The sequence below is a fragment of the Porites lutea genome, chromosome 6 (genome assembly GCF_958299795.1).
Source record: "Porites lutea chromosome 6, jaPorLute2.1, whole genome shotgun sequence".
Lineage (NCBI taxonomy): Eukaryota > Metazoa > Cnidaria > Anthozoa > Scleractinia > Poritidae > Porites > Porites lutea.
The window spans coordinates 4,682,133-4,709,188 of record NC_133206.1 but is presented as its reverse complement, the minus strand read 5'-3'; the positions used below and the strand labels follow the sequence as shown (position 1 = coordinate 4,709,188).

At 38.3% G+C, this 27,056-nt stretch overlaps 1 protein-coding gene across 1 annotated transcript in view; it reads right to left on the bottom strand.

Annotated features, from left to right (window-relative positions):
• LOC140941068 (transient receptor potential cation channel subfamily A member 1-like) overlaps window positions 1-25,918 on the bottom strand; it is a 31,074-nt gene extending 5,156 nt beyond the window's left edge. The window contains exons 1-27 of the mRNA XM_073390026.1: window positions 25,701-25,918; window positions 22,163-22,319; window positions 21,434-21,618; window positions 20,665-20,772; window positions 18,605-18,713; window positions 17,988-18,079; window positions 17,628-17,675; window positions 17,216-17,340; window positions 16,435-16,483; window positions 16,158-16,355; window positions 15,323-15,406; window positions 14,035-14,117; window positions 13,788-13,949; window positions 12,957-13,068; window positions 12,044-12,213; window positions 11,451-11,535; window positions 10,612-10,671; window positions 10,416-10,496; window positions 9,131-9,201; window positions 8,375-8,478; window positions 7,946-7,956; window positions 7,024-7,119; window positions 5,864-6,030; window positions 5,338-5,398; window positions 5,039-5,107; window positions 4,486-4,656; window positions 3,755-3,823 (exon numbers count right to left, since the gene is read on the bottom strand). Of these exons, the coding sequence (XP_073246127.1) occupies window positions 3,755-3,823; window positions 4,486-4,656; window positions 5,039-5,107; window positions 5,338-5,398; window positions 5,864-6,030; window positions 7,024-7,119; window positions 7,946-7,956; window positions 8,375-8,478; window positions 9,131-9,201; window positions 10,416-10,496; window positions 10,612-10,671; window positions 11,451-11,535; window positions 12,044-12,213; window positions 12,957-13,068; window positions 13,788-13,949; window positions 14,035-14,117; window positions 15,323-15,406; window positions 16,158-16,355; window positions 16,435-16,483; window positions 17,216-17,340; window positions 17,628-17,675; window positions 17,988-18,079; window positions 18,605-18,713; window positions 20,665-20,772; window positions 21,434-21,618; window positions 22,163-22,319; window positions 25,701-25,907 (2,934 nt within the window). The 5' untranslated portion in view covers window positions 25,908-25,918. The remainder of the gene's footprint in view (window positions 1-3,754; window positions 3,824-4,485; window positions 4,657-5,038; window positions 5,108-5,337; window positions 5,399-5,863; window positions 6,031-7,023; window positions 7,120-7,945; window positions 7,957-8,374; window positions 8,479-9,130; window positions 9,202-10,415; window positions 10,497-10,611; window positions 10,672-11,450; window positions 11,536-12,043; window positions 12,214-12,956; window positions 13,069-13,787; window positions 13,950-14,034; window positions 14,118-15,322; window positions 15,407-16,157; window positions 16,356-16,434; window positions 16,484-17,215; window positions 17,341-17,627; window positions 17,676-17,987; window positions 18,080-18,604; window positions 18,714-20,664; window positions 20,773-21,433; window positions 21,619-22,162; window positions 22,320-25,700) is intronic.
• Window positions 25,919-27,056: the final 1,138 nt, after the last annotated feature.

Here is a 27,056-nt window from a genome sequence, read left to right as displayed (position 1 = left end):
TTTCTTGTGCCTACTGTGGAAGTTTTTTACAACTCATATTTATTACAGGAAAGTTCATTTAAGAATTTGTTCATGCTTAGCGTGCGTATATCGAGTTATGGATGCACGCGGGAAGTTTGGAGAGCACGAAAGATGCGTAAGAGTTGCACTAGGCGATAGCCGAGTGCAACTCTAGCTTCTTGAGTGCTCTCTAAACTTTCCAAGTGCATCCATAACTCGATATACGCACAGCTAAAAGCATGAGCAAATTCTTTTATAACATAGCTGACAAAAATGCTTGCTTTTGATTAACTGCAAAATTCTTGCAAAGCGCGACACAATAGGGCCATTTATACGAGGAAAAATAAGACGCGTCTTACATACGACGCTTCTTAAATAAGACGCGAACTGTACCATTTATACGAGCATGTCTTATCTAATAAGACACGTCTTAGCTAAGCCGCGTCTTATTTTAGACGAAATGTGCCGTTTATACGGAAAGTTCGCGTCTTATTTAAGACGCGTCTTATGTAAGACACGTCTTATTTTTCCTCGTATAAATGGCCCTAATAACAAACGGTTCTATTGGCTGATTACGAACATGCCACAATGGTCTAGTTTGAATGAAAATATTCTTTCTGTAAAAGTGAGAGAGAAAATTTGCTTCTTTATTCATTAACGACAGAAACCCATAAGGGGTTGAAACGTGTAACTCGCGTTCAATGCTCGTGAATATTCGTTTTGACCATATTTGGAAACCTTAGTGACGGATACCCATTCTCAACAAAATGGCTACTGCGCGATCACCATGCAGATGTTTTAAGACAAGAGTTCTGCATTCTAAGGTTAAAAATACACCGTTAAAAGACAAAAAATGGAAAGAGAACGTTCAAAAGAATGCTCAGCTTTCTTTTTGTGGAGAAAGGGAAGCTTTTCATCAAGAAATCGTCCTTCGAGGAATTCAACCTTGTTTTCTTTACGGCGGAGCCCATGGTCTGTTTTGAAATGCAACCAAGTCAGCGAAGTTTTTGCTGAATTTTCAGGTACATTTTGCACTCTATGGCCAAGACAATTACGTTTTTGAAAGGGAATTTATGTATTTTTAAATGTTTCATAGACGTTTTATAAATTTTTCTCTTCGGCGCTAAAGAAAAATTATAAAATGTGCCCCGATTAATTGAGATGGATTTTGAGTTGAATTTTGCCATGTGCTTAGCCGATTTCACTTGCGTGAACGGATCCACGATCAGATAGTGTTTTCCGAATTGCTTTAAAGGATTAACTTTTTGGACTTTGAATAAAAATTTTCAAGAAACGGCTTCTCTGTCTATTGTTTTGAGTTTGTTCATTCATAAAATTAGCTCAAACACGATCGTGACTACAACATCTAAGTTTAATTTAAGCTTTTAAAATGCTTCTCACATTCATTACAAGCATCACTTTTTGCGAAGATGTCAGGTTCAGGTTTTGGACACTTTTCGATAAGCAGCTAATGAATTTTATTCGAAAATATTTTTCACTGTTTATTCTTGACTTTTAACATAAGAATTTTAAAAGCCTATTTGCAGTATAAGTTTACTGTGCAGAGGGTCAACGAGGCATCGTATTTTGAAGTGACAACTTCAAGAAGTTGCGAGGCCGTCAATAGGTTTCATAATGTTACGTTTGGCCCGGGTGGTAAGGCAATAATATCCTTCTCAGTGTTTCAGTAATATTCCTGGTTTTAACCTTGAAAGCTTTCTCGGCTTTCGGGAGTTTGTCGGCCATTTTTTTAACCCATTCGCCCCTGAACCGCCCGTAACCGCCCGTGCGGATCCAGGTCCTTTCTACCCATTGTGACGTCATCAGTTTTAACGGTCAAGGACAACTTTCTTCACTAACTTGTGCAGAGTGAAGAGATCTTTCAAACCATACCAGAATGAGCACAATTCAGTCAAGGACACCGGAGAAACAAGCAAACAACCACGTGACATTGACCTGAAAATCTCCATGAAAATCTTGTCCCATTACCCACCTACCTTTCCTTTCGCCTAATCCTAAGATCCTAAAAGCTTTCCTAAAAACTCTTCCCACCAAAATCAAGCCTACTAAATGCCCAGCAAGAGAAAAAAAAAATGAGGCAAGAAAAGCAAAAAAAGAAGGGAGGAGAGAAAGCGAAAAGTAAAAGTCAAGACTGCTGTGTCACTTTTAAACCCAAAAACTGTCGAAATTTTGCTTTCTGCGCATGCCCGAACTTCGCAAGCTGATATTTTGCATCTGGATCGGAAGACCGCGAAGTGTTCGACCTGTAAACCAGTTTGTGGTAAGTTTTAGCTCTTTATAGCACGACAGTGACCAGAAAACCACTCGACTAGCTTCAAAACGCGTTTTTCGGCAAAATCTCTAGGAGCGAATGGGTTAAGCGGGCGCGGGAACCTGAAGGAAACTTACGTCACGTTGTTTACGAAGTTTGATTGGTCAGTTATCTCTTCTTCTCGTTCCAAATATGGTACTTTCTAAAATGAATAATCACGAGCATCGGACAAAGCAAACATATGAGAGTTACACGTTTCAACCCCTTATGAGTTTCTGTTAACGATCAATGAAAACTAAGCAGAAACAAAGGTAAAAGAGTCTTAAAGTTCACCTAAAGTTAAAATACTAACATGTTCGTAAGAAGTCGTGCAGTATGGTTTGGATTTGCTGAAAAGATGTTTCGTTTTGCTCGGCGAAATCCAGAAAACATGTTTTTGGCGAAGACGACTGTCATCCTTCTTTAACCTTACGTTCATTTACGAACATTGGCTGGTCATTACGAGAGAAGACCTGGCAGCAGTTATTTTTGTGAGTAATAAATTTATGCCTTCTTGTGTAATTTGTGTTGTTATTGCGAGAGAAATTTTCCTGCTTCAGTCGGATTGTCCGGAGATAACAAAAGTGCATAACAAATTTAAAAACAACAAAAAAACGGAAATTTTACCTTTAAATGTTGTTGATGACCAGTTGGTTTCTGTTCTGTTCCCAGCGAATGTCTTTCGGCCAAAATTTGCTACAGCTGGTCTTCCGACAAATTTGCGAAACGCACAACTTGCTAGTTTTTTGTAAATTCGGCTATATTTTTGCTGCTTGTTGGATCAGGACCTAAAAGGTCAATGCCGATAGAAAAATTCTTCGCTGGTTTCTTCCATATTTTAACGAGAAGGAAAACTGCACTGCAGCTTAAAAGACGACAACTTTGCAGCCAGGTAAAAAAAAAAATGCTCACGTCATCTTATTTACGCACGGGCGTGCGTAAATAAAGATTTTGTTCATAGCGGCTCAATAGGACTTATATAGGGCAAGCACGCGCGCTATGTTATAATCATATGTTTTAAGCCACCACAAAAAAGTTGTAGCCAATTTTTCAGTGGAAAGACTTCTTTCAGTTTTGCAGAAATGAGCTTATAATTACTAAAACGAACCTCTGAAATGGTACAAAAAACAATGAATTCTACCTTCAAAAAGAACAGACTATTTAAAGGAAGGTCCATTCATCGGACGCTTAAAAAACTTTACTCTCTAAGCCAAAAAAAATTGTCTACCTTCATATAAAAAAAGTGTCAATAAAGTGTACATTTATACTGCTCACGGATAGATCTCTATAGGAAAGATGTATCTACGTAGCAACAGAGAAAGAGCTTACACTCCTTTGTCATAGTGAGAAGTTTAGGTATATAATCGTCATGGGACGGCTCTTGATTTGAGCATGTCATCGTTAATTTGAAGTGAATTAACTAAACTGAAGCCTGATTTTCACCTGAGTTTTGAGGCGCTTAAGTTCTGCGGTCTTCTGAACTGCTTCAATGTCTCCAACGGCTAAACCAATCTACAGAAAAGTTTCGCGATAAGTTTCAGGTATGACAGTGGGTAAACTTTTCCCAACACTGCTTACTTTAGTATGCAAAAAATCTTCATATAGTTAAACCTCTTGCAAAACCAGCGCAGACTATTAACTGAAAAATATTCTTATTATTTATTAAGGAACGGAACATTATAATTCGACAGACGGCTTGGAAGGAAGATTTACAGTAGAAAAAATGGTCTGCAATGAACTTAGGAGACTGGGAACCATTATCTTTAGGAGATTATCTGCACATTTGACTTAGCTAGAGTTAGTTAAACGCTTGTTAGTATCACGTGACGATCTTATGACCCTGCTCACCGGCGTAATACCTTTTCCAATGTTTTAACTGTGTGGCACAGTTCTTACACTGGTATGTGTTTCAGGAAATATCATTTCACCATGGCCTGCAACCTGTTTGCCTTATTAAGATCTCTCTCCTGGCTATACAAAACCCCTCAGTCGCCCGTCCCTGAGATTTCCAAGATGTTTGAACTCTGACCAAAAGATCTCGTTGAGCGTTGATGTATAACGAAGACTGAGTGTGTTTTTAGGCTAACGTGGACTAAACTCCTGCGAGTAAAACATCCAGTTTAACGTAAAAAAGGATGGTATTTTACCCTGAACCTGATTTAATATGAGCTCACCAGAAGATTCATGAGCGAGATTGACATTACAATGATGAAAGTAAAGCAGATAAAGCGAGCGAGGTCTGGCATGGGAATCTCTTTCTCGACAAAGTAATGATTAAACTCAATTCCTCCAGCCATCATGTCAAACACCTTTAGGACAGACATGTACGGGTTCTGGTACGACAGCTACAAACAAGAGAATAGTGATTAGCTTGGGTACAAATGGATACGGTTCAGAGTAAGAGAGTCTAGACCCGGGGGTTCTGTATGAAAGTGACGCTCGCATGGAGCGCATGTTCGTCGTTTCACATATGGGTATAAAATTATAACAAATATTATTCTCAGTTGGGGTGTTCAGGATCGAAAGGCAATCTTTCTTCTTGGGAATGATTTTATCGCTTAGGAATGAGGCCTTCCAAGGGGGGAGGAGGGGGGGTTGTGTCGCTTTGTCAGTCATTTCTTAGACCGCTTTTTTTACTAATTGCATGACGTTTAGTCTGGAGACTTTGTACGTGGATACTGGGGTTTAAAGGAGTAATATGTAGATACACCCTCACATTGCACTCACCTCGTCTCCCAAGAGAATGAAGAAAATCAGTCCGTAGGCAAGAAAAAGTACTGAGAACACCATTATCACCTGGAGAACGAAATTTCCCAATGTGAGTCATGTGTTTTACCCAATATTCAGACATCAAGGAGTACCGAATAGATTTAAACCAATTTGAGGTGTCTCCGGATAACGAATAATCAAAACAGATTTAGGATTGTGTTTCCTTTTACTTTTCGATCGGGTAATTTGTTAATGAGCCTGTAAATTCATTATGCTATTTTTCATTATATAAATGAGTACGATTTTGCTTTACATACCTTAAACACAGATGTTAAGACTTCAATAAGCATTGTAACGTAGATCCCTGAACAAAAGAGTCTGAGGAAACAAACAAACAGGACTAATTTTAACTGCTGCTACCAACTATTTCAGCATATCTTCAGACCCTCAGATTTATATTTTCCGCGTTTGGCGACAATTATGTGTTTATGTACATTTAGAAAGGAGCAGCAGCGAAAGCGTCACTTTTACAATGAATTCGCGTTTTTTCAAACTTTTTTGCGTTTATTCCAATTCGCTGAAAATGTCAAACCATGGAGCTGATTTCTTGGGGAATCACTTAAGTTTAGAAAGAGAAAGAAAAATTCGTCCTTCCGTGTTTACGTCCGTCATAAAACGTAAAATTAGGCATTTTCAAGTCGTAGTCGTGCAGTGACGGCAAAGAAATGGAGAAATGTACAAAAAAGCGTGATGCACGTACAAAGTTCTTGTTTTGCTTAATCATTACGCAAAAAAACTATTGAAGAAAGGAAAACCTAAAGTGCGTCAAGATATGAGACTTACAGCTGTAGTTGGGCAAGAAATGCTACATAGGCCAGAAGCAACGCAATAACACCTGTAGCCCACTGGGTTGTGTTTTCAATTCCTCCGGTCGGAGGGAGAATGGTGATGAGAGTCATTGTATAGGTAGACACTTCAAAGAAATTGATCATGTCTAGGTACATCCAGCGCTGAAAATAGCAACAACAACAACAATAACAACAAAAATGAAAAATTTCAAATTGGCCTTTTTAATGCGAGAGCCGTTTAAGTCGTGTGGTGAAAAAACCCGGGATAGTGATAAAAACAGAGTTTTCTGAACAAAAAAGACAAAACACTGACTCCTTCCTGTTGTTTCTGCACAGCACAAATCAGTCCCAATTTACGGCCTCCCATTTTTATATACTTTAGCATTTACCGTCTGAGGCGTTTAAGTCGTCTGTTAAGTGAGTCTGAACGACGCACGTTAAACAGAAGACGTGAAAGTCGTCAGACGTTATGAATGCGTCTGTATTATTTACCGTTTTCATACAAGACGCTAAAGTCATCTTAAAACGATTTTGGTGTCTCTAGCAGAAAAAAGGCCATGTCTTTTAAAAAGGACAAGTTTCCTCCAGTTACAATGTCTTATGTTAACCGATATCGTATAGGACGATGTTTGGCAGAGCTGAAGTTCGCGGGTATGATCCCTAAGGACTGAACCAGTACTCATGGCAAATGTATAACGACAAGCATACTTCCTAGCTTTGTCATAGAAAGGGTAAGACCTTCTTCACATGGGAATGGGGTTCTCGTCTCAAAAATGGCATATTTTTGCCTAGCCTGCGTAGCAGTCACTTGGAAGTAGTGGGCTCAAGAAAAAACGCGCGCGTGAGAAGGATACACCCCTCGCGTGTCTCCCTCGCGCGCGCTCGTTCTCTCTTTCGCCCACTACTTCCAAGCGCCTGCTACGCAGGCTAATTTTTGCCATTTGGCCCAGTAACTGCAAGCAACTCGGGCGGCAAGGTACTTAATGGGTAATGTTTTAAACTTAAGTTGCGAACAACCGACGTCTACTTACGATTCCGTTCAAGAAAATATAACGACATGAAAGATATGTATGTCCAGCTGTCCATGAATTTTACTCACCATTTTTCGAGCAAAATCAGGTTCAGTGTAAATTGGTAAATACGTTTCATACTAACCTCATAGTACAACTGCCAGAATTCAAACACAAGATTTGCCAAACAAAAGAGTGCAATAACAATTTCTTCAGGGTACAACAATTCTTCTCTGCAACTCTAAAAGAGCAACGCAATTCAGTTTTAGGCACTTGGGCCTTAACAACTAATAATTTATTCCTAGTGCAGCCCTGATAACACAACTTTCGGAGAAAAAAAATCTTCTGAAAAACGCAATGCATCGTCTGTACGTACGCAAACAGCTTTTCGCCCTCGTGTTTTGCTTCGAAACGCTTCCATAGACCTTGTCACGGTTTTGGAAGCCATCTTATAATAATAATAATAATAATAATAATAATAATAATAATAATAATAATTTATTCATTTATAGGGCGCTTTTTAACATACTAATCTTGACAAGAAGGCAAGGGCGTGAGAAATTACAGTGTTTGTATGAGAATCTAATGTCGAATAATTTCCGTAAAAAAGGCTGCAATAGCTTAACATTTCTGCATATTTCAAATGCATTGTTAGTTACTGCTATTCACTTGAAAATGAAACTTGGAGACAATACCTTGAAGAATGAGAGGCTCTTACAAATTTCCGACAAAAATGTAGCGAATAGACGACCTGTAGGCTGTGGCAGGAAAAATGAAGGGAGCTACAATAGACCTTATTCAATTCACGATAGCCACCATCTTTGCACGCGCTTAAGAACTCATCGGATAAAAGCGATGTCATGTGGTTTCTCAGGAGGCAAACAAGTGGTAAATTTTTCCAATACAAGAAATCGCGGTCGAGTTTGTTTATTCTTGACAACAGGAAATAAACAACTTTTTCTATTAAAGACGATAATAGCAAATTATGGTGTGGAAGTGATCATTTTTTCTTTTTTGGATGCAGCAGCGACCGTAGATGTCCACACAGCAAGCAATAACGATGTTACTTTTTTCGAAACTCAAACTTACATTTTGTATGACTTTTAAATCGTCGTTTCGTTTTGAGAGAATAAACAAAGTCGAGTGCGACTTCTCGCAGTGGCAAATTTTCTCTATTGTTTACCCCTGAAATACCACATTGCTTTTATCCCACCAATCCTTAAGAGCGTGCAAAGATAGCGGATATCGAGAATAAGGTCTATTGTAGCTCCCTTCCTTTATCCTACCCCAGCCCCCTTTTCCCAGATCACGCACTCATATTTTCGCGTGCCTTTCATTTTCGCGTCCCCCCTACTATATGAGAGCCTGGAACAGATAGTATGGAAGCAATAAAGAATACTACGTTGTGTAAACTTCATAAGGTGTCCAACGAAATATGTGTGCATTACCTACCCCTTGTGGATCATAGCTCTGTGTGTGCTGGTTAGCAAAGGAGCTGTTTGTTTTACTGTGAACGCAGTATAGATAGTGGGAAAACAATCCCAAGAAAACTCCATACAACAGAGCACCAAAGAAAAACACTGTCAGACCAATATGACGCCTAAGAAAAATGTACCATTTTATTACTTCCTAATAATTTAAACTGTATGAAGTATTTAGATATTATTTATTAGTATTATTTTATTTATATATTTCTTATTTATGACATTATCCAAGCGCAATAAGTTACTTTAAAAGCTTTTGGTGTCGGTACGAAAAGCCATCCCGGTATAGAGTGGATATAGCCTTATTTGTCTAATCTCCCCGAACTGGGTTTTTCAGATTTAAAAACGTCGAAGGTGCAATTCTTGAGAAAGGCTCGAGGTACATAATGGTTATTGTTGATACTGTTATTTCATTTCAACAACTGCGCAAAATTCATACTTCACTCTTCTCACCGACACCATAATGCACCTTGTTTACCCCTAAACATTTTGCATGACTATTATCTTCGATTTCTCTTGCGACGACTGTAATACCCAGTAGAAATTGGAAATAATGGTTATGTACAATGTTTTTTTTTTGGGGGGGGGGGGTAGGGAGGGAGGGCGGAAAAAGGTACATTATGTTCTCGGTGGCAAGAGAGATTTTCACATTTATGAACACAGTCTTTTTTCGACCAGTAATTTTATTCCTCTCAAAGGCAAAGTAAAAATTGAGCCACACTGAGGAAAAGTCTTTTTAAAGTGGGATTCCTACATACATGTACATACCACTTCATTCGAACCATCTCTCTGGTCAGCGGATGAAAAAGCAGATCCTCACGGCACCAGTCTAACATGGTCTACAAACATGAACGAATGGATAAATGAATGGATAAATAAAATACTCTTCACCGACAATTTGGTAGCATGTAGCTAAAAAGCTAAAAATAGAAATGTCAAATAGACAACTGCACGAGCCGATCAAACAACAAAAACGACTGCATTGAGCCGCAATGTATATTTCGACTGGCCAATAGCAATCCTCATCAATGAGTCATTTCATTTTTGTTAAATCAGTTTTGACACTTTAAGGTCTTTTTTTAATCACAATTTGAGCAGATTTAATGTATACGGTCTTTGTATTGGTTTCGCACATTAATTTGTCATAAGCTGTGAAGCCACTAAAATCCCTGGCAAGGATTTTTTAATCAAGTCTCCTTAGTATGATTCTCATTTTGGCGTAGAACGCTTGGAATTTCGTGACGACACGCCATGCTTCAGTCTCCCCTGTGATGTGTATGGGCGACTGAGGCTCCTTTGTGTCCATTTTTTATAGAAAGGGGATATTGTTTTTTCTCCGATCCGGATTCGCCTTCCGTGCACACGTAACCTAAGATGAGGTACTTTTTTCGTCTCGCTAGAAAAAAAGGTTACCCAACACAAATCTGATGAAATAGGCCTCGAAAAAGCAATTTTGCAAATATATCGCAAAAGTGGAATTGCTTTTTTAAATCTCTGGATTTGTTATCTTGTGAAAGGATGAAAGGTGATCTCGCACTGGATAGGAACACTTTACAAACAATAGAAAAAATATTCGTTTTCCATAGTGTAGGTGAGTCACTACATAAACCTCAAATAATTGAGATAAGGCAGATTGTCAGTCGGAGTCGAAGTCGTAATCAGAAGCGTAGAACTTTACGATCATTGAAAACAACAACTCCGTCGCTTTCAATCAAGTGAAAACTGAGTTCTCGAAGTCACAAGCAAAAGCGGAAGAACCGTAAACCAATCGCAAAGCTTGGGAATGAGCATTGTGAATGGTTTATTCTTCCACTTCTGCTTCCGACTCCAGCAATGTGGTTTTCACTAGATCTTAAACGACGGTGTCATAAGCGGAGTCCGAATTGAAGAAAATGGAAACGTTCTGGTTCTTCCGATTCTGATTCTGTTGCTCTTATTACCCCGCTTGCTAGTCCGATTTTTTATGTTTACCGAGTCATAAGCGTTCTTTACGACCCAGCCTCACGAATCCGACGCCGTCACTAGTGAAAACCAGCCTTTATTAACCTCCTACCTTTGCGCCACAGTATCTTTCTTGGTTTATATCGATATTCTCTCCTTCTTTAGGAAAAATTAAGGAGAAATCGTAGGTGATCTGAAGTCAAAAAAATGTAAAATGTAGCGTTAAAAACGAAAGGTCACTGTTTTTATTGCTCTGTACAGTCGCTGGAACATTTAAGTAAGCTTTCTTGTAAAGTGTAAAAACGTACCGTGTAATTTGGATCAGTGTCCAGATGTGGTGAGCGTTCAATGCATTTATCCAGGACAACCTGAAAAAAAAAATGAAATCCTGACTATTTATCCAAATATACAAAGGTTTCATCTCAGTTAAAAACAATACCAGGAGTTCATAAATGCGATAATTATTACCAAGAAAAAGAAAAACTTTGCAAAGTTGCGTAAAAACAGCCTTTTTTTTTCTAAATTGATTACTGTATTTACTAGATTAAACGCCGCGGCGTTTATCACTGAAATTTTTAAGAGTTTCTGATGCGGCGTTTATTTTTAAATCATATTTCTTAAATCACTGACATTAGTTACAGTGAATCATTTGTAAAAAACAAAAATTTCAAATGTCTCCCTTATTGTGGTTGGATAGAATCGTAAATCTCTGAATGGTGTAGATTCCCAAGTAGTGCCGAATTAATCTGATCATTTTTTTTTATTGGATGCCGCATTTATTCGAGGAGGCGTTAATTATTGGTAATTTTGCTTTCATTTGATCAAGCCAAGGGCGACTTTCATTTCATCACAGATGTTTTGACAACGATTTCTTTAGAGTCATAGCATGCGTAATATCGAATGCGTTTCAATTCTCTTCTCTGTTCTAAGATCTTCCATCGAATGCGTTTCAATTCTCTTTTTGTACTAAGATCTTTAGGCCATATAGCAAATGATTTGAGTGATAATTATAATTCCACTCATGCATTTCGCCCCGCTACAGATAAGTTCTTCTAATAATATTTCTTGGATTTTCTCTTTTTCACAAACACAATGAACGAGATAAGCTCCAAAGAAAGAATAACTTCAGAATAATATTTTTTTTTACCTTAGCCACTTCTGGGAATTTTTCAATGAGTCTTCGCATAGGAGTCACTCCCTCGAACTTTATGTTGCTTAACATTTCCCGCCATCTACGAACAATCAAAAAGACTCTTTAAAATCATCAAAGATACTGTCTGGGATAAATTTAAGGAAGTAAACGACAGGCTCAACGCTTTGCTTTTTGACATAGATTTTTGACATTGACTAAAGTCTTGATTATTCCTTCAAGAAGGCTTTTATCCCCTCTGGGAAAAAACAAATTATGAGCCCCCATTGAAACTAACTCAGTTCATTGATCAGTACTAAAGACCTGCCTTTTACAGTTTTATTAACTTTCCTGAAACCTTATGTTTTGGAGTTCTTGGAAAAATGTTAGTTTTGAGCTATTATTACATTTTTTGTGTAACTAAAGTACTGCCTGTGCCTGTATAAAATAGTTCTCTATCTTTTGATCCAGTCGGTGAAACTAAAAAGAACAGATCATTCATCAAATAGGTTCTAAAACTAAATTTCATATTGTTTGTGCTCTTTAAAACGAAAATTTTGTACTTGTGGTTCCGTTTTACGGGACTATAGACACATGTTTAAGATTCATACTTTTTGTTTTTCACTAATTCCATGCATACGTCTGTATTTCCCGATTTGATTGCTGCGTCCAAACAATTGAACCCAGTTGATGATACGAGTGCTACATCTGCTCCGCACTGAATAAGCTTTCTGAGAGCGCTCAAATTTCCAAAATAGGACGCCAATATTGCTGGAGGCTTCTGCAATGATCACGTTAATAGAAGCGATAAGACAAAAACAAACAATTTAAGGTATAATTCTAGCCTGTATTGGCGGTTCTCTCTTTGTCGCTCTAAGGATCAGTCTGTGAGCTGCGAGAAGCTGCTACCCAACACCGCAATAAGGCCGGTACCTGAGAGGGCTCCCTGACGAAACATTGGACGAATGAGCAAGACAATGTCCCTATCCCTGAAAACAATAGTTGAGGTTTGTTTTGGAAGGCCAATCACAATAGAAGTTAGAAGTATTTGAGAGCTTTGTGAATACTGTACCTGAAACGGGCAAACATTTTTCTATATACCCGGTCTTACAGGGCACAGATCTGCCCTATATCAGTAGACGCATATGACACAATGATTCATTCGAAATTCGGTTCGGTCGCTATTCGAGGAGTGACCTTCCGCTGTGATAAGGTACCCAACCATCTGAGCTAACCGGTCGATGGTTAGTTAAAGCAGGCCGGGAGGCCATCTCCCTAATTTGGACTCATCAACACGGGCATGGCCATCTTTCCGTCCAAAATACATTCCCTTTTGTGGGATCTCTTTATTTTTTGCTGCCTGTCAATCGATCTGAAATTATGGCCCTATATAATGGCAGCTGGATTTAATTCGGTATCGTGAAAGTTTTTGCAGAAAGCGTAGACCGTGAATTGCAAAATGTTTGATATCTAGCATATCCGGCATATTGTATGCGCATATTAAGTACACAGGTTCCTACGCACTCGATTTTTTTCCAGGCAGTTGATATCCGCTCCATAGTGAAGAAGGGTTTCAACTGTAGCAGGGCACCCAACCAACGCGGCATGAAAAAGCGGTGTATAACGATCGTCATCTCTACAAAAGAAAACAAATGTCGGTCATCCATAACAGGATACCCCTAGTAGCTATCATAAAAATAGATGATACATTGCACCTTCTCTCACGCCCTCTACTTTAACAAACTCCTATATTTATCCCGGTCTCCGCCTCTTGTTTTCAACAACCGAAACAAACATTCGGGATAAACGGGTGCAAATTAGTCAGGCGACTAAAAGAAAAGGAAACCAAGGGAAATGGGATAAATTATGGCCATTTTAAAGCTGAGCACGAGACTGGCTCAATGATTGACTGTGCTATGGGAATGTTTTGGTAGCGCTATTTCGTTTTTTTAATTGGTTATTACTAAGTTGCGCTGGAAACTGGGGGAAAGTCCGACCCCTAAGATAATCCCATGGTGCAGTTGGGCCCAGTCTTAAACTCAAAATGACCTATAGCGGGACTCCTAAGGTAACTGGAGTTCTAGATAACATGCGAAGTTCCATTTTACTTGCAAAGATGCAACATGGAAAGTTTGCATTGGTAACCAAGTACTTTAGTTACTTTAACGGAAGTGGTTCCGAGACATAAAATCTTGTTTGACAACTGAAGGTAAAAATCAAAATTGCTACCCGACAGCCCATCCTTTTTGAAGTTTTTCCTGCAGAATGGGAACAACCATTCCTATTTGCAATAGATCTTCCCGGCTTCCTTGTTTAAATAATAAGTACCCACAAGTTTCCGTTGTAAATTTATACCTGTAATCGGCTGCTGCACCACTCTCTAGTAAGTGTGTGGCCACCGCTACACGACCCTTTCTAGCGGCATAATGTAACGGCGTACGGGAACCATAGTCGATGTCATTAACAGATTCTGGGCATACGCTGACGAGAGCTCTCACCACACAAACGACTCCGCTCCTGATAAAATAAAAGTTACATGAGTAAAGAGTTACCTCATTTTTTAATAACAATAGTTTATTAAAAAAAGTGAATTGTTACAAACTCTGCAGCCAAATGAAGTGGAATTCTTTCATCGTTGTCCTTTGCCCTGACATCTGCTCCAACGACTATGAGACGGTTTATGATCTGTAAAATTAGTAAAACGACATGATATTAAGCAGATCTACGATTTTTTCATCTTATTATGATTCATTTTCCCTGTGTGGTATTTCGAGAGGTGTGGTGTTTTGGGGCAAAATGGGTGGTAAACAAATCTATAACAAGGTCATATCACCTGTTGGTATTTTAAATGGAAATCGTAGATCAGCCCAGACTCAGCTGAAAAAATCATTGAAGTGTTGGCTTCATTGGAGACAAAAAACCACTTTATGATGACTTAAGGAAAAATCTTTTCAAGGACCACACTATGATTGAAGCAGTAAGAAACCAACTTGATCTACGTAAGAACTCGTTTTAGATCTCAGTACATAAAGGGGAAACAAGACTCTTGTAGGATGCAGTCCGCTCTTCCCACTGTGTTAATATTAGTAGTATACAGCTATTTCGAAAAAGGTTGTCGGAAAAAGTGCACGCCGTCGCGACAATCCTGAAAGGTATTGTGGGTGGTTTTGAAGTTCACTGTTCTTCCAAGAAATTTGAAAAAATGGCACGAGAGGCCATGGACGTATGTTTGTGAGCGCTAAAGGAAATCAACAAAAGTAAGTTCGACAGCTAAAGTGTTAGGAACAGTGTTTTGGTCATATCCCATATTACCTTTCGGGATTGTTGCGAGCACATTTTTCCGACAACCTTTCTCGAAATAGCTGTATACGGGGAACATCTTAACCTTTTCTGCGTATTAAGAAATCTCATTAATTTGCAAAGTCGATAAGATGACACAGTCATGAAAACAAACCTTCGAGATCTCATTTGGACAAGAAAAATTCATTAAGATAGCATGTTTTACGTTGTATGTTAAGATTACAAGGTACTGAATTTAGCAGATTTTTTCCTTTCTGTTTCTATTTTTTGGCAGTCAACGTTGGCATGTCAGTTTTGACAGGCGCCCATTATTTGTGGATGGATTATGTCATAGCAGTTTTGAATGGCTGAATGAAGTTTATCAAGGCGCAGCATTTGTTGGGTAACTAAATAATAACTGATTACAAAGCAGTTTGGTTGGTTGTCTAGGTGCCAGTTAAGTTTTAAGTCATTGGAAATCGCTTAACTCTACCAGATTTGTATTGCTAGATCTCGTTACTCTCATAGAGACGATTTGCTCAAAATTTGACGAAAGCATTTGACGTGCGTCGATTAACAACGTCTTTGCCTAATTTCACTAATATACGTACATCCACGTTACATCTGGCGGCAGCGTAATGTACCACTGTTTTACCATACTGGTCTTTGTTCTCCAAAAGATTATCTCCTCCGCTCTGAAACCAAACGAACAATGGACAAACGTAGTTGACACACGTATCTAAAACCCGCTTTATCAACAATTTCATTCATTTGTCAATTAATTCTGTTTTAACGCCGTAAATCCCCCACCCACGAATCAACGTTGTTTGTAGTTGAAGACAGACTTAACGGTTTAAAGTACAACGTAGATTTTTGGGAGAAAGGGGTGGGAGTACACAGGGGGAGCCTCGAGGGAATAGATACATCCACTATGCGCGAAAAAAGGGCTATTTTATGGAAGTGTCTCAACACTTTTGTCCCTCATTGATAGTTGACAGCTGCCATTTAATTCAGTTCAACAAAAGGCTATCCGCCAAGCTCCATGAACAGTCGAAGGGAAGGGATCTTAAAGGGTGAATGTTTGTCGTCAAATTTAGTTAAGTACTCATATCCTCTCTAAAAACAAGGCATAAGGAAATTTCCCGTCGTTTTTATGCAGAAGATGTCAAAGAAATATAATGAAAATCTTGCCATCAATACTGACTGTCCCAAGTTCTCCGAGGATAAAAAAGACGCCTGTATGATCTATATTCAGTGGAAGCCGAAAGAGAGGCTTTAATTAGAAGCTCGCTATTGAAAAATCCTTCTATAAATCCATCTTTTTCCATTTTCCTGTTTATGACTTTTAACTTTGATGTTTTACAGTCTCACCTTTCTCAATAATAGAAAATGTTTTTATGCTAGGCACCCTTTAATATATATTCATAAACATTATAGTTTTCATACCGCTAGAATCAAGTCCACAGTTTCAATATCAGCACATGCCACAGCTACATGAAGAACTGTCCGCCAGTTCATATCTGTAAGATTCATTGGAAAACCGCGGGCCAGGAAAAATTTGACCGCGTCATGCTGGCTCCGCTTGACTGCACACATCAGAGGGGATGAGGTGCAGGTGTTTGTCGTAGGGTACAGTTGTGCTCCCTAACAGAAGAATCATTGGTGGCTGTTATCAATGGAGAAATCAAAGACTTCGATATAGTATTTATCGGGATATTTTTACCTGGTCAAGAAGGTAGCTAATGACTGGTACATGTCCTCCAAGTGAAGCTCTGAAATGAGAAAATTGAGCACATAAAAAATTGTCCATCCAATTTTTTTTGCTTGGAGATGCTAAGAGACTGACCAACAACACACACACTAGGAATATACCTTTATAACACAAAAAAGATAAAAAAGAGGAATACGCCAAGAAATTCAGTTGGAGAAAACCGTTGCCATTTTAAAAAGTTTTATTTCCTCTTTTAAAATATTCTTCCAGCAAGGAGTCTTCCCTTAATTTTCCGTGGCGTAAACGGTAATAAAAACAGGTCAAACGTTTCCGCTTATCATCTTTTATTTCAAGGTAGTGACAAAAAGTTCAAGCCTGCATTTGATCAGGTTTTTGCCAATCGACACAGTGGAGTGGAGCTATATCGTGAGAGCCAAAATTTGCCTATACACTGAAAAATTCAAAGATCCAATGAAGGTCACAAGTGTTGGAACCTTTCCAGTGATATCAGTAAAACTAGCGACTCCTCCCCTCACACTCAAACAAAGTTGAATTGAGCAAAAAGGGTGGAATTGAATCTTTTTTTGGTCACAACATTGCTAGGGGGAGTGGGGACGAAAAGATGAAACCAAAGCCGATCCAAGAATTGTCATTAGGAGCAGAGTCCTCCGTAACAGTTACTTGGAAGAGTTTTTGCACACAGTTCCAAGTTCCTTTGGCCTCCGTTGTTGATCTTTATTTGTCAGTCATCTGCATTTAAAAGTCGTTTAAAAAGGTTTTGAATGAAAGTTACCTGAGTAACGGAGTTAATCCATCGCCATCTTCTCTTTCAATCTTTGCTCCGTGGTTTACCAACAGCTTGGTTATCTCCAAGTTACCCTGACTACAGGCAAGATGTAATGGAGTCGAAAGGTCCTCCTGAGAAATTCGTCAGAAAAAATCTGAACACTCTAAAGATTGTAGGAACTTTTTATACAAATGCTTGCGGTAGATCATTTTGGACCCTCCCTCAAAGAGCCCCATCTTCTCATTCATTCTTCCGTCCGTCCGTCCGTCCGTCCGTCCGTCCATTCATTCATTCATTCATTCATTCATTCATTCATTCATTCATTCATTCATTCATTCACCCAATTTATTTATTCAAACACGTCTCTGGATCATCTCAAATAATACTACTAATAATAATTTATTTGTGACTTTCCTACCTGTGTAGTACTTATATCAGCTCCGGCCTCCAGGCACAGTTGCATGATCTAAAAAATACAACAAAGAGAGATGTTGATGTGGTGTGGCGGTATTCTTCCTTAAGAGGAAAGGTTCTCTCGTGTAGCACCGTTAAATTCAAACAGGAAAAAATCAGCAAACAAAACAGAACTGTGCTTTATAGAAACTGGGTTCAAGATCCTTACTTCAATGCTGTATATATATTTACCCATCCTTTTTAGTGTTTCCACGTAGATGATATGAACTACTATCACAGCTGACAGTTTAATAAAGGTATTAATTGATTGATAGCTGAACACACTAAAACCAAAAGTAAATGGCAATCGCTATCTATCACTTGCCTCTTTATGTTTAATGGCCAGATGTAGGCATACGTTCCCATAGTTATCAGGGCTGTTTAACAAGGTGCGGATTGATAATCCACCATATTTGGCTGTAGGTAAAGAAATATCGGAGATAAATATTTTTCATTTATAGACTTCTGTCCACTCTGTACAGCAGTTAAGGGACTGAGCAAGTAGAGACTAGGCTACGTAGCAAGCATTTCCGCTCGAGTTAGTCAAGAAAGTTGAGACTCTCGCTCCAACTTCCGGGAAATAACTCGACTGGAAACCTGCTTGTTATGCAGGCTAAGCTAGGCTAAGTAGAGACCGTCGGTGGAATTCAAATCTAATAGCCGAAGACTGATTAATTAATACAGACGTAAATGGTTGACAATTATGTATGAGAGAGATTCCTAATCATAACTACAATAAAATGTTCGTGGCTTGCCGTGGTTTTATACATTTGAAGGAAACTTCTTAGGTTCTCACTGGTTAAACCACTATAATTTAACTAATTCTGGGCTTTGAAAAAAGAGGTTTTAGAAAAGTATACGAGCCTATGCAAATGAAGTGACATTTGCTTTATGTAGCTTTGATTGTGAAGAATTCCAAAATGTGATCGAATATAATCTGACCTTTTCTAAGCATTTCTTTGAAAGCTTCAACATGACCCTCTCTTGCCGCAAGATGAAAGGGTGTGTAGCCATCGTTATCTCGAAGAGACATGTCTGCTCCATACAATACCTACAAAAACATAGCACACTATGGATAATGAATATTTGTTCAGCTTTCATTAATTTTATAACTAAACATCGACTGTCCTTGGCAATTCCTTTTTCAAAAGCCCTGCCGATCCGTATGGGCTACAGAGGTAGCTCAGTCGATTAATAATTAGATCAAAGCCGGCGCTAGCCCCACATTCTATTTTAAATTATCTCCGGGAATATGGCACAGGTGTGACTCTTGGTTCCGATCTGAGGTGAGTTGGCTCATTCCCCGGTATTTACTCCGTCCATAAGGATTAGACCAACACTTCAGAATAACATTAGACCGTTTCAGGGTTGCTCAAGTCATTTATGAAAAGCGGAAAAGTTAGAAATCGGAAATGAAGCATTCGATCAGGGACATGGTTGATGAGGAATCAACGTGTAGCTCCACTTACAATAAATCCTTGTTTTTATCATTTTTTTAAAGTTAATTAGAACGTTTTACAATTATTATCGACAGTCTCATGAATAACCACAATCTTTTTCCACAAATAATGGAACAGAGCAGGCCCGTAACCAGGGGGGTGCACGGGGTGCGTTTGCACCCCCTCACAGGCCCCAAAGGTCCGCATTTTGATACTCAATGTCCAAGTTAAGGCGCGCAGTCGGTTAAACTGAAGTTTCAAACTTAACAGTGATATTTAAACAAAATCAAAGAATGGAAAAAGCAGTGGTGTATTCAGAACATTTCAATGAGCGCACAGATGTCGGAACTTATGTAAATGAATAATGAAATGAACGTGCGCAGGCCCCGGGGCGCAGGCTTTGCACGGGAGTTTACGACGAGCGAGACAATGACAAGGGAGCGATCTCACGATTTTTGTCAGACACGTCCGCTAACGCGTCGGGTAGTATTCTCTATTTTTACGAGCGCATGAACGCCTGAAGATGCAAAATTAGTTTTTTGTGTAATACGTTATGGGTAGGAGAGAACAGGAAAATAGAAAGAGGAAGGCTGCAGCTAAATCTTGCCAGTCTCTCCATACAATTCAATGGGTCAGTAAAGTACCCCGTTAAGAGCCATCAGTCGCTGACAATGACAGTGTAGTCTGCGATGACAGCCCAGCTGAAACCACGACTTCAGATCTATCTCAGTTAACTACAGTTTTACAGCGAGATATAAACGGTAAATCATACTCACTTTCGCAATGTCCACCAGTCTTGATCCCATTATTATGCTCTGAGATTTAGTCGCTACACCCACGGAGGCTGGAGCTCGGAACTGTTCTGACGGATTAGTTCCGCAGTATTTTGATGTATCATTTTACATCGTAAAATTACTCCTTTATAACTAAATTCAAACAGTTGTATTCGAAAAATGTAATATTCAGTTCCTACCGTGTACTTTGCCGTTACAATTTCTCATGTATTACTGCTTTCCTAAATAAACGGATCAGACGATAAAAAATACATTTCCGTAGTTGGGTCCGCTTTGGCCTCGTTAGCACCCTCCCACATAAAATCCTGGTTACGGGCCTGCAGAGAATTAACTTTGGAGTGAAAACCCAAGGGGATTTATTGCAGCACTCCTTTTTTTACTACGGTTAATTCTCTTTTCCATCATTTGACTCATAGTGCCACCCAGGTGCCACCGTACGAGGCACAACATTTTGTTTCCATGAATAATCCTGACTGCTCATAATTGTCTTATCATTCGATCACCGAGAATGAACATCTTCGAGAGGCGAAGCAATCTGCCATTTTTACGCAAGAGTAATCGCAAAAAGGAGAAAAGTGAGGTTTCATTTAGAGCAGAATATTATTTGCAGCCAAACCCAATTAGACGACATTGCGCATGAGAAGACCATTATTTGTAGGCAATTACTTGCAGGTCAAGCGGTGGGCTCTCGGCCAATGAAAAGAAGGAATATTTGCATGGGATGATAATAAGTGTTTTAATTAAAATTAATTAATATTGAATGACTAACCAGCTTTTGGATGACTTGTGTTTGACCCGCCTGTGCTGCAGCATGGAGAGGAGTAGCTTTATCGTTATCTTCCAGATTAACCGGTGCTCCTCCGTCGTTCAAAAGAACCTTAACAAGTCAAATAAGCAAGTGTTGGGTATTAATTGTACGTGGGCCAATGGTTTGTAAAAGAGTTATATTAGAGAACTGATCCGAGTTAGCTTCAAAACCCTGCCTGCGAAACCATATTTTTACATAGCGTGTTTTTAATAGCCACTAGTACAAATAGGTGCTAACGACAAATAGTTATTTAATAGCTACTCGCGTCATCAACTGCTTAAAATATCGATATTCATGTGATGCTTTAAGTTATCAGTTGTTCGCACAATTTTTGTTTACGTGAATAGATGGATGGGTGGATGGGTGGATGGATGGATAGATGGATGCATGGATGGATCGATGCATGGATAGATGGATGGATGGATGGATGGATGGATGGATGGATGGATGGATGGATGGATGGATGGATGGATGGATGGATGCATGGATGGATGCATGGATAGATGGATGGATAAATGGATGTGTGGATGGTAGGATGGATGGGTGTAAATGGGTATCAGTTATGGCCGCTGAAAGGAGGTTATTTTGAATTTCGTTCATACTAATTAAGTTATCGCTCTGGAAATTAAAAATTTTACTGAGCAGTGTATTTGTATCACCGAGAGGGTATTGTAAGTTTTTCAGTTAAGTCTTTCACCGCAAAAAAGGATAATTCGCTCTTATGACTCACCTCTAAAACACGAGCATGGCCTTTCCGAGAAGCATAGTGGAGGGGTGACTGACCACTGCAATTTTTCTTCTGGACGTGTGCACCTCGTTTAATGAGCAAACGGCATGCTTCTGGTGAGTCAAACTTGCTGGCGCAGATCAGCGGTGTCACGAAGGCACTCTCCTTTGAGGCGTGGGCATTGACATCTATGAAGAAAAACTCTTATTTAAAGCCGCTTTGTCTTTTTTTTTGGATCATGTTGTTATTAAAAATAAGAAATTACTTGTAAATGACAAAATCACAGCATTGTATCAAACGAATATGACTCCCAAGCATTATATCAAACGTTGCAAACAACAAAAATGAAAAACTGTTAAGCTAACAAGTTTTCAAAAAACCACAATTGCAGTACGTTTCAGTATTCTTTTTCTGTTGAACCAGTTTATCCTTCCCTGTCTCCTTTTGTACATATATGTATTATGTATCTGACAACTGGTTTTAACACCTTCTTTTCATGTTTTGATCGGTTACTTTTTAGTTTCACTCAAATTGGTGGCAGTTGTCACTGTTTGAAGTTTGACAATTTTCATGATACAGCCCCTTTTAATTAAGTAGAAAAAGTAATACAGAAATACGGCATCAGAATCCCACTCCGACCTCTGACTGGGTTTGTTTCTCAGAGTGAGAAATGAACCCCATTTCCAACCTTCTGCAAGATCATCCTTTCAAAGAGCAAAAGGGTTTCCTCACCCGCTCCAGCGTCCAACAGTGTTTGAATAATTTGAAGAGAGTTTCCCCTGGCCGCGTGATGAAGCGGTGTGAGGCCATCTTTGTCTTGTTCGTTACAAGCTGATGGGTTCTGTTTGATCAATTGTTCCACCACACGTGTTAAACCATCACGACATGCCTGAAAGATTAAGGACGCAAAAAACTTTATTTCATAGCATGGTATTTCAAGATGGGTAAAAAAAGAAATTCACACATCACACTATGGCTCGGTATCCCAGGTCGTCTTACACCGTATTGATCTGAAATGCAGACGAACTTCCCCTAAGCGACCACAGAAAATAAGCTTAGAATCAAGCTCAGGTTCGCTTTGAAACAGAGGGTTGGGGCAACTCGAAATAACAATTCTATTAAATGCTTCTTAAGGTGAAAATTGAATAAGATGATGAACTTTGCCATCATTTGCCTATTTTGTCGGTTTATTTCTGTTATCAAGGTGAGTCAAACTTTGGCTTTCTAAAACTTCTTTCACTAGTTTAAATCGCCAATCGTTTCGAAGCCTGGGAAAGTTAAAAAGGGCAGTCATTCATTCATTCATTTATTCATTTATTCGTTCGTTCGTTCGTTTATTTATTCATCCATTTATTCATTCACTCATTTTGAAAACGGCTACTTTCATCAGCATCAGATGAAGTAAAGTGCACAACACTGACAGAATCTCACGTAGAACAGTACCTTTTTTAAAGATAATTAATTATTCATGCAGTAACAATAGCCTAAAGACAAAAGACGACTCCGAGGCTTTAGGGACATAACTGCAAATGTTTCACGACTTTATTGTCTCGTAATACCCAGAGAAATTTGAAAAGAAAACCGAACCAAGTATAGAATTACAAGACGTTGTTGCGTTCGACGAAGGAGAGCGCTGCCTATTTGAGTTTCTTTTTACCCCTCGGGTATCGCATCACCAAAATTCGTTTTTCTAAGGTCCTAGCTGAAATCGCAAGGAAAGTGAACAATCCCTTCATTTTCTCTCTTTGCTCATCTGGGTGAAAAACGTTCACTCAAAGAAAGGCATTTTGCCTTGTACGAAGCCGGCCTGAAATTCAGTCACCATACAATTAACCCGGCAAACCCAAGCGCCGGTCCAATACTCAGGGTCTTAAAATACTGACTTAGAAATTAAGGCATTGTCTTTGCCCTGCAAATGGCTGGACCTTCGCCGGGTGGTCCGGATGACCACGTAAAATGACGGCTCGTCTCCGGAAGGAGAAACTCGGAATTTTGTGCTGAATGCATTGACAATCAAATAAAGTTCATTTTTTTCTCGAGTATGTCCATATATAATTGTATCTGCAAATACCAAGATTTACGACATAAAAGTGTTTCTCATGAATTTAACTCCATTATTAACGCAGTAGTCATGATAGATTGCGTGCTGCGTCTTATCAAACAATCGCTTTTATCACTTTTCTAGCTTATGCTTTTAAAATCATTAATTAGTAGATCTCAGCACTTTTTGCGTTGGGCATTTATTTGTAAACTCTTGTTCATTAACTCTTTTAATAATACTTCATTTAAGCCATTGAATAAATCATCAGGACAAGCAATTTACGAAGGTTTATGTATTTTTATGAGACTAAAATTAATGTCAACATTTACAAAATTGAAGGCATTTTAGTATGATGTTATATACTTTAAAAATATGCTGTTATGGGTGTTACAAATGTTCAGTATTACTTATTTTCCCCAAAGTTGCCTGTAGTTTAATCACATGAGAACATAATGCAAAAAAGAAGTGTCCGACTCGGTGAACGAGAGACATGATCTTGAAGTTAGAAAGTTAATTAGAAATTGAATGTGAGATTAATTAATACGACCCCATATGTCCCGTACAATATAATTCTCACAGGCTTTTCCTCCATTATTAACTTGGAAGAAATCCCAAAGAAAAGGAAAAACTCCAAAAATCTAATGAATGACTTTTGATTCTAACAAGGTTGAAGGTTACTTTTCCTCATGGTTAGTCCATTTTTCGTCATTGTTCCTACACAAGCAGTTGAAATATGAATGGCCTGGCAAAGTTACGTAACAATTTTTTTGCTCCTTTGAAAAGGAGCTTGAGATATTTTTGTGGACCTTGCTTCATACAAGTCTGCGTTTAGTAAAAGTGCTTGCGAGGGCTAGGAGTGTAGAGAAGCAAAGAGATCATCTTTTTTGTACTTACTGTCTTTGAAGTTTTATTCGCCATACATTTTGACGTCAAAAAACTTTTTAAGAGAGAATCAAGCTTCAGGGCAAGACGGGGTCATGAAAAATATTGAGTTCTTGAAAAATCAATTGCAAGGAAATCTAATGAAAAAACATGAATTTGGCGATAAAAGCTTAGTTTACATTTTTTACCTATTGTTAAGACGCGACATATTGTAAATCGTGCTACGTTCGAAAAATTTGCCTTTAACTTTGTACATTTTTTTTTGTTTGAAGATTGATGTTGCTATTATGACATGAAAATATAGGAATATCACGCTGTGCAAGGTGAAAAACAGCACGTTAGACGCCGTTACAGCTTGAAAATAGCCGTTTGTTTGTCTATGACGTTAAGAAAAATACACTGTAAGACGGAGTCCATTTGGAAATTGAGTAACTTTAATTTTCAGTGAACAAAAACCTTGTACCAGAATAATTTTAAGCATATTGCATCCCCTTTTACACTTTTCGAGGGCTAAAAGTGTAATAAGTTAGATGAAATAACACCTAGAAAAGGTTCTAATGGGAGCCCGAGAAAATAAACTTCAAATGCTTCAAATTTCACAAAATGAAATCTTAACGGCATGAAGATTTTACCGGTGTTAGTTTTCTCAATTCCAGAGTGTGAAATTTTAAATTCATTTTCTCGGCTCCCATAAGAAATTGTCGTTGGTGTTATGACAGATAACTAATTATATCTATAGCCCTTGAAAAGGGTAAAAAGGAATGCGATATAGCTTAAAATATTATCACTGGTACAAGGTTTTTGTCCACTAAAAATTGACATTACTCACTCGACAGACAAAAAGTATGTCACTGGAAATATTTTTGATATTTAATAACTTCAGCTGCGCTGCTATTGTTATAAAAGTGAATTTTACATGCTCCAAGTGATTGACAATGGCATTCGATTCTGTTAGTCCATGACTTTAGACATAGATAACATACTCGAAATTGGAATATAATTCATTTTATACTCGACTGGAAGATGCTTTCTCTCTCACAACGTTAGTCATGCGAAGTATTACATTAACCAGAACATGTAATTAGTGGAGTGTGAGGCTTCAAGTAATTCAAATTGTTTTTTTTTTCCTCAAAGTAATTGCGTCTAAACTGAACCTGTAGAGTTTTTACTTGAGGGTGACAAATAGAGAAATTAATTTCATCTATAATACTTTCTGGAAGTCAAAGAGTAAGAACTATGTTCCCGTGATGTAACTACATCTGTACAATACTAAAGTTTCTCCTAGTTGTATTTTTTAAAGTAACAAAGGATTGAGTTTTACTATTTTGTATTATTTTGACGTCGTACCTGATGTAGTCCCACGCGCTTGCATGGGTTTCGCTCCACTGTTTCATCTATGCTCCTTTGAAGTGAATTTTGCGCCAAAGAATTATCTGAAACTCTTCGAGAATTTCTTCCACTCAACAGACTCAAACGCAGCGACATTTCACTGCTGTCACTTAATCCTTCCAGTTGAATGTACTCGGAGTCGACTAACATCTTACTTGACATCATGCAGATAAATGATCACGGTACACCTTTGTGAGTCCCCGATCTAATCAGTGGTTGGTCCAAATAGAATGAAAACATAGGAGAAGATAATTAAGATGTACTTGCTGTTACTGAACTTAGCAAGTGCAACTCATTTTCATAACAATTACAATCAACTCTACGCAACTTATTTTTAATGGTCTCAGATCGAGCGGTGGACAGGAAAACACAATTATGTCCAAAATAATTACTTTTCTACGACAAAGACGACCCTTTTTGGAAAATAATTTTCAACGTTGTATAGACGAAAAATTAGAAAGTGACAATTAATCTGCTGTAATAGAAAACGGACGACTAGAGTCTTGGCCTTTTTTCGTTAGTGAAATCTATACATGATGAATTATTTGTCTATAAGATATAAATCTTATTTCCGTTCTTCTTAAAAATAATTTACGAAAGTACTAAGCACGCTTCGTTATTTCTCAAGAGGTCTAATAATTTTACTTAAGGCAACAACGGGGGACCCAAAATATTGTTCAATATTTTAGCGTTGCGGCGCTAGAAAAAGCACTGGTGCAATAAAAAATGGGTAATAACAAATACATAGAAAGGAACTGGATTTAGCTACAAGCATCTTTCTATATTCTATCTGTAAATGACGACTTTAAATCCCTCATTAAATAAAAAGGTAGAAATAAGAAAAATTTCTTACGTCATTAGAAAATGAAAGATTTAAACTTACAAAATATGATATTTTTGGTTGTCAAATGTTTGTAGTTTCCACCGAGAAACTTTCGGTGACGCGAACTCCTCCTAAGTTCCACTTTGATGCCCGACTGTGCACATTAAATAAAGCTGATTTCTTAAATTCCGTGGATACGAATTTTCAATAAACCTTTATTTATTTATACTTTAATGTTATCTGTGTCCCCTTCATTTAATTAAGGCGATGGTGGCATTTGCAGAAAACAAACAAAAAAGGCTTGCTCATGTTAATCCCAGCATGACCCACCTAGTGTTTTAGAATATTTCTCTTATATCTCAGCGGTGTCAGCAAATTTTGGAATAAATGATTACCTCATGTCCTTTAATATCAATATATATGTTTTTCAGATTTGAACATAAAACAGCCTCTGGGAATATAATGTTTTTTGGTTGAAAATGACACGTATG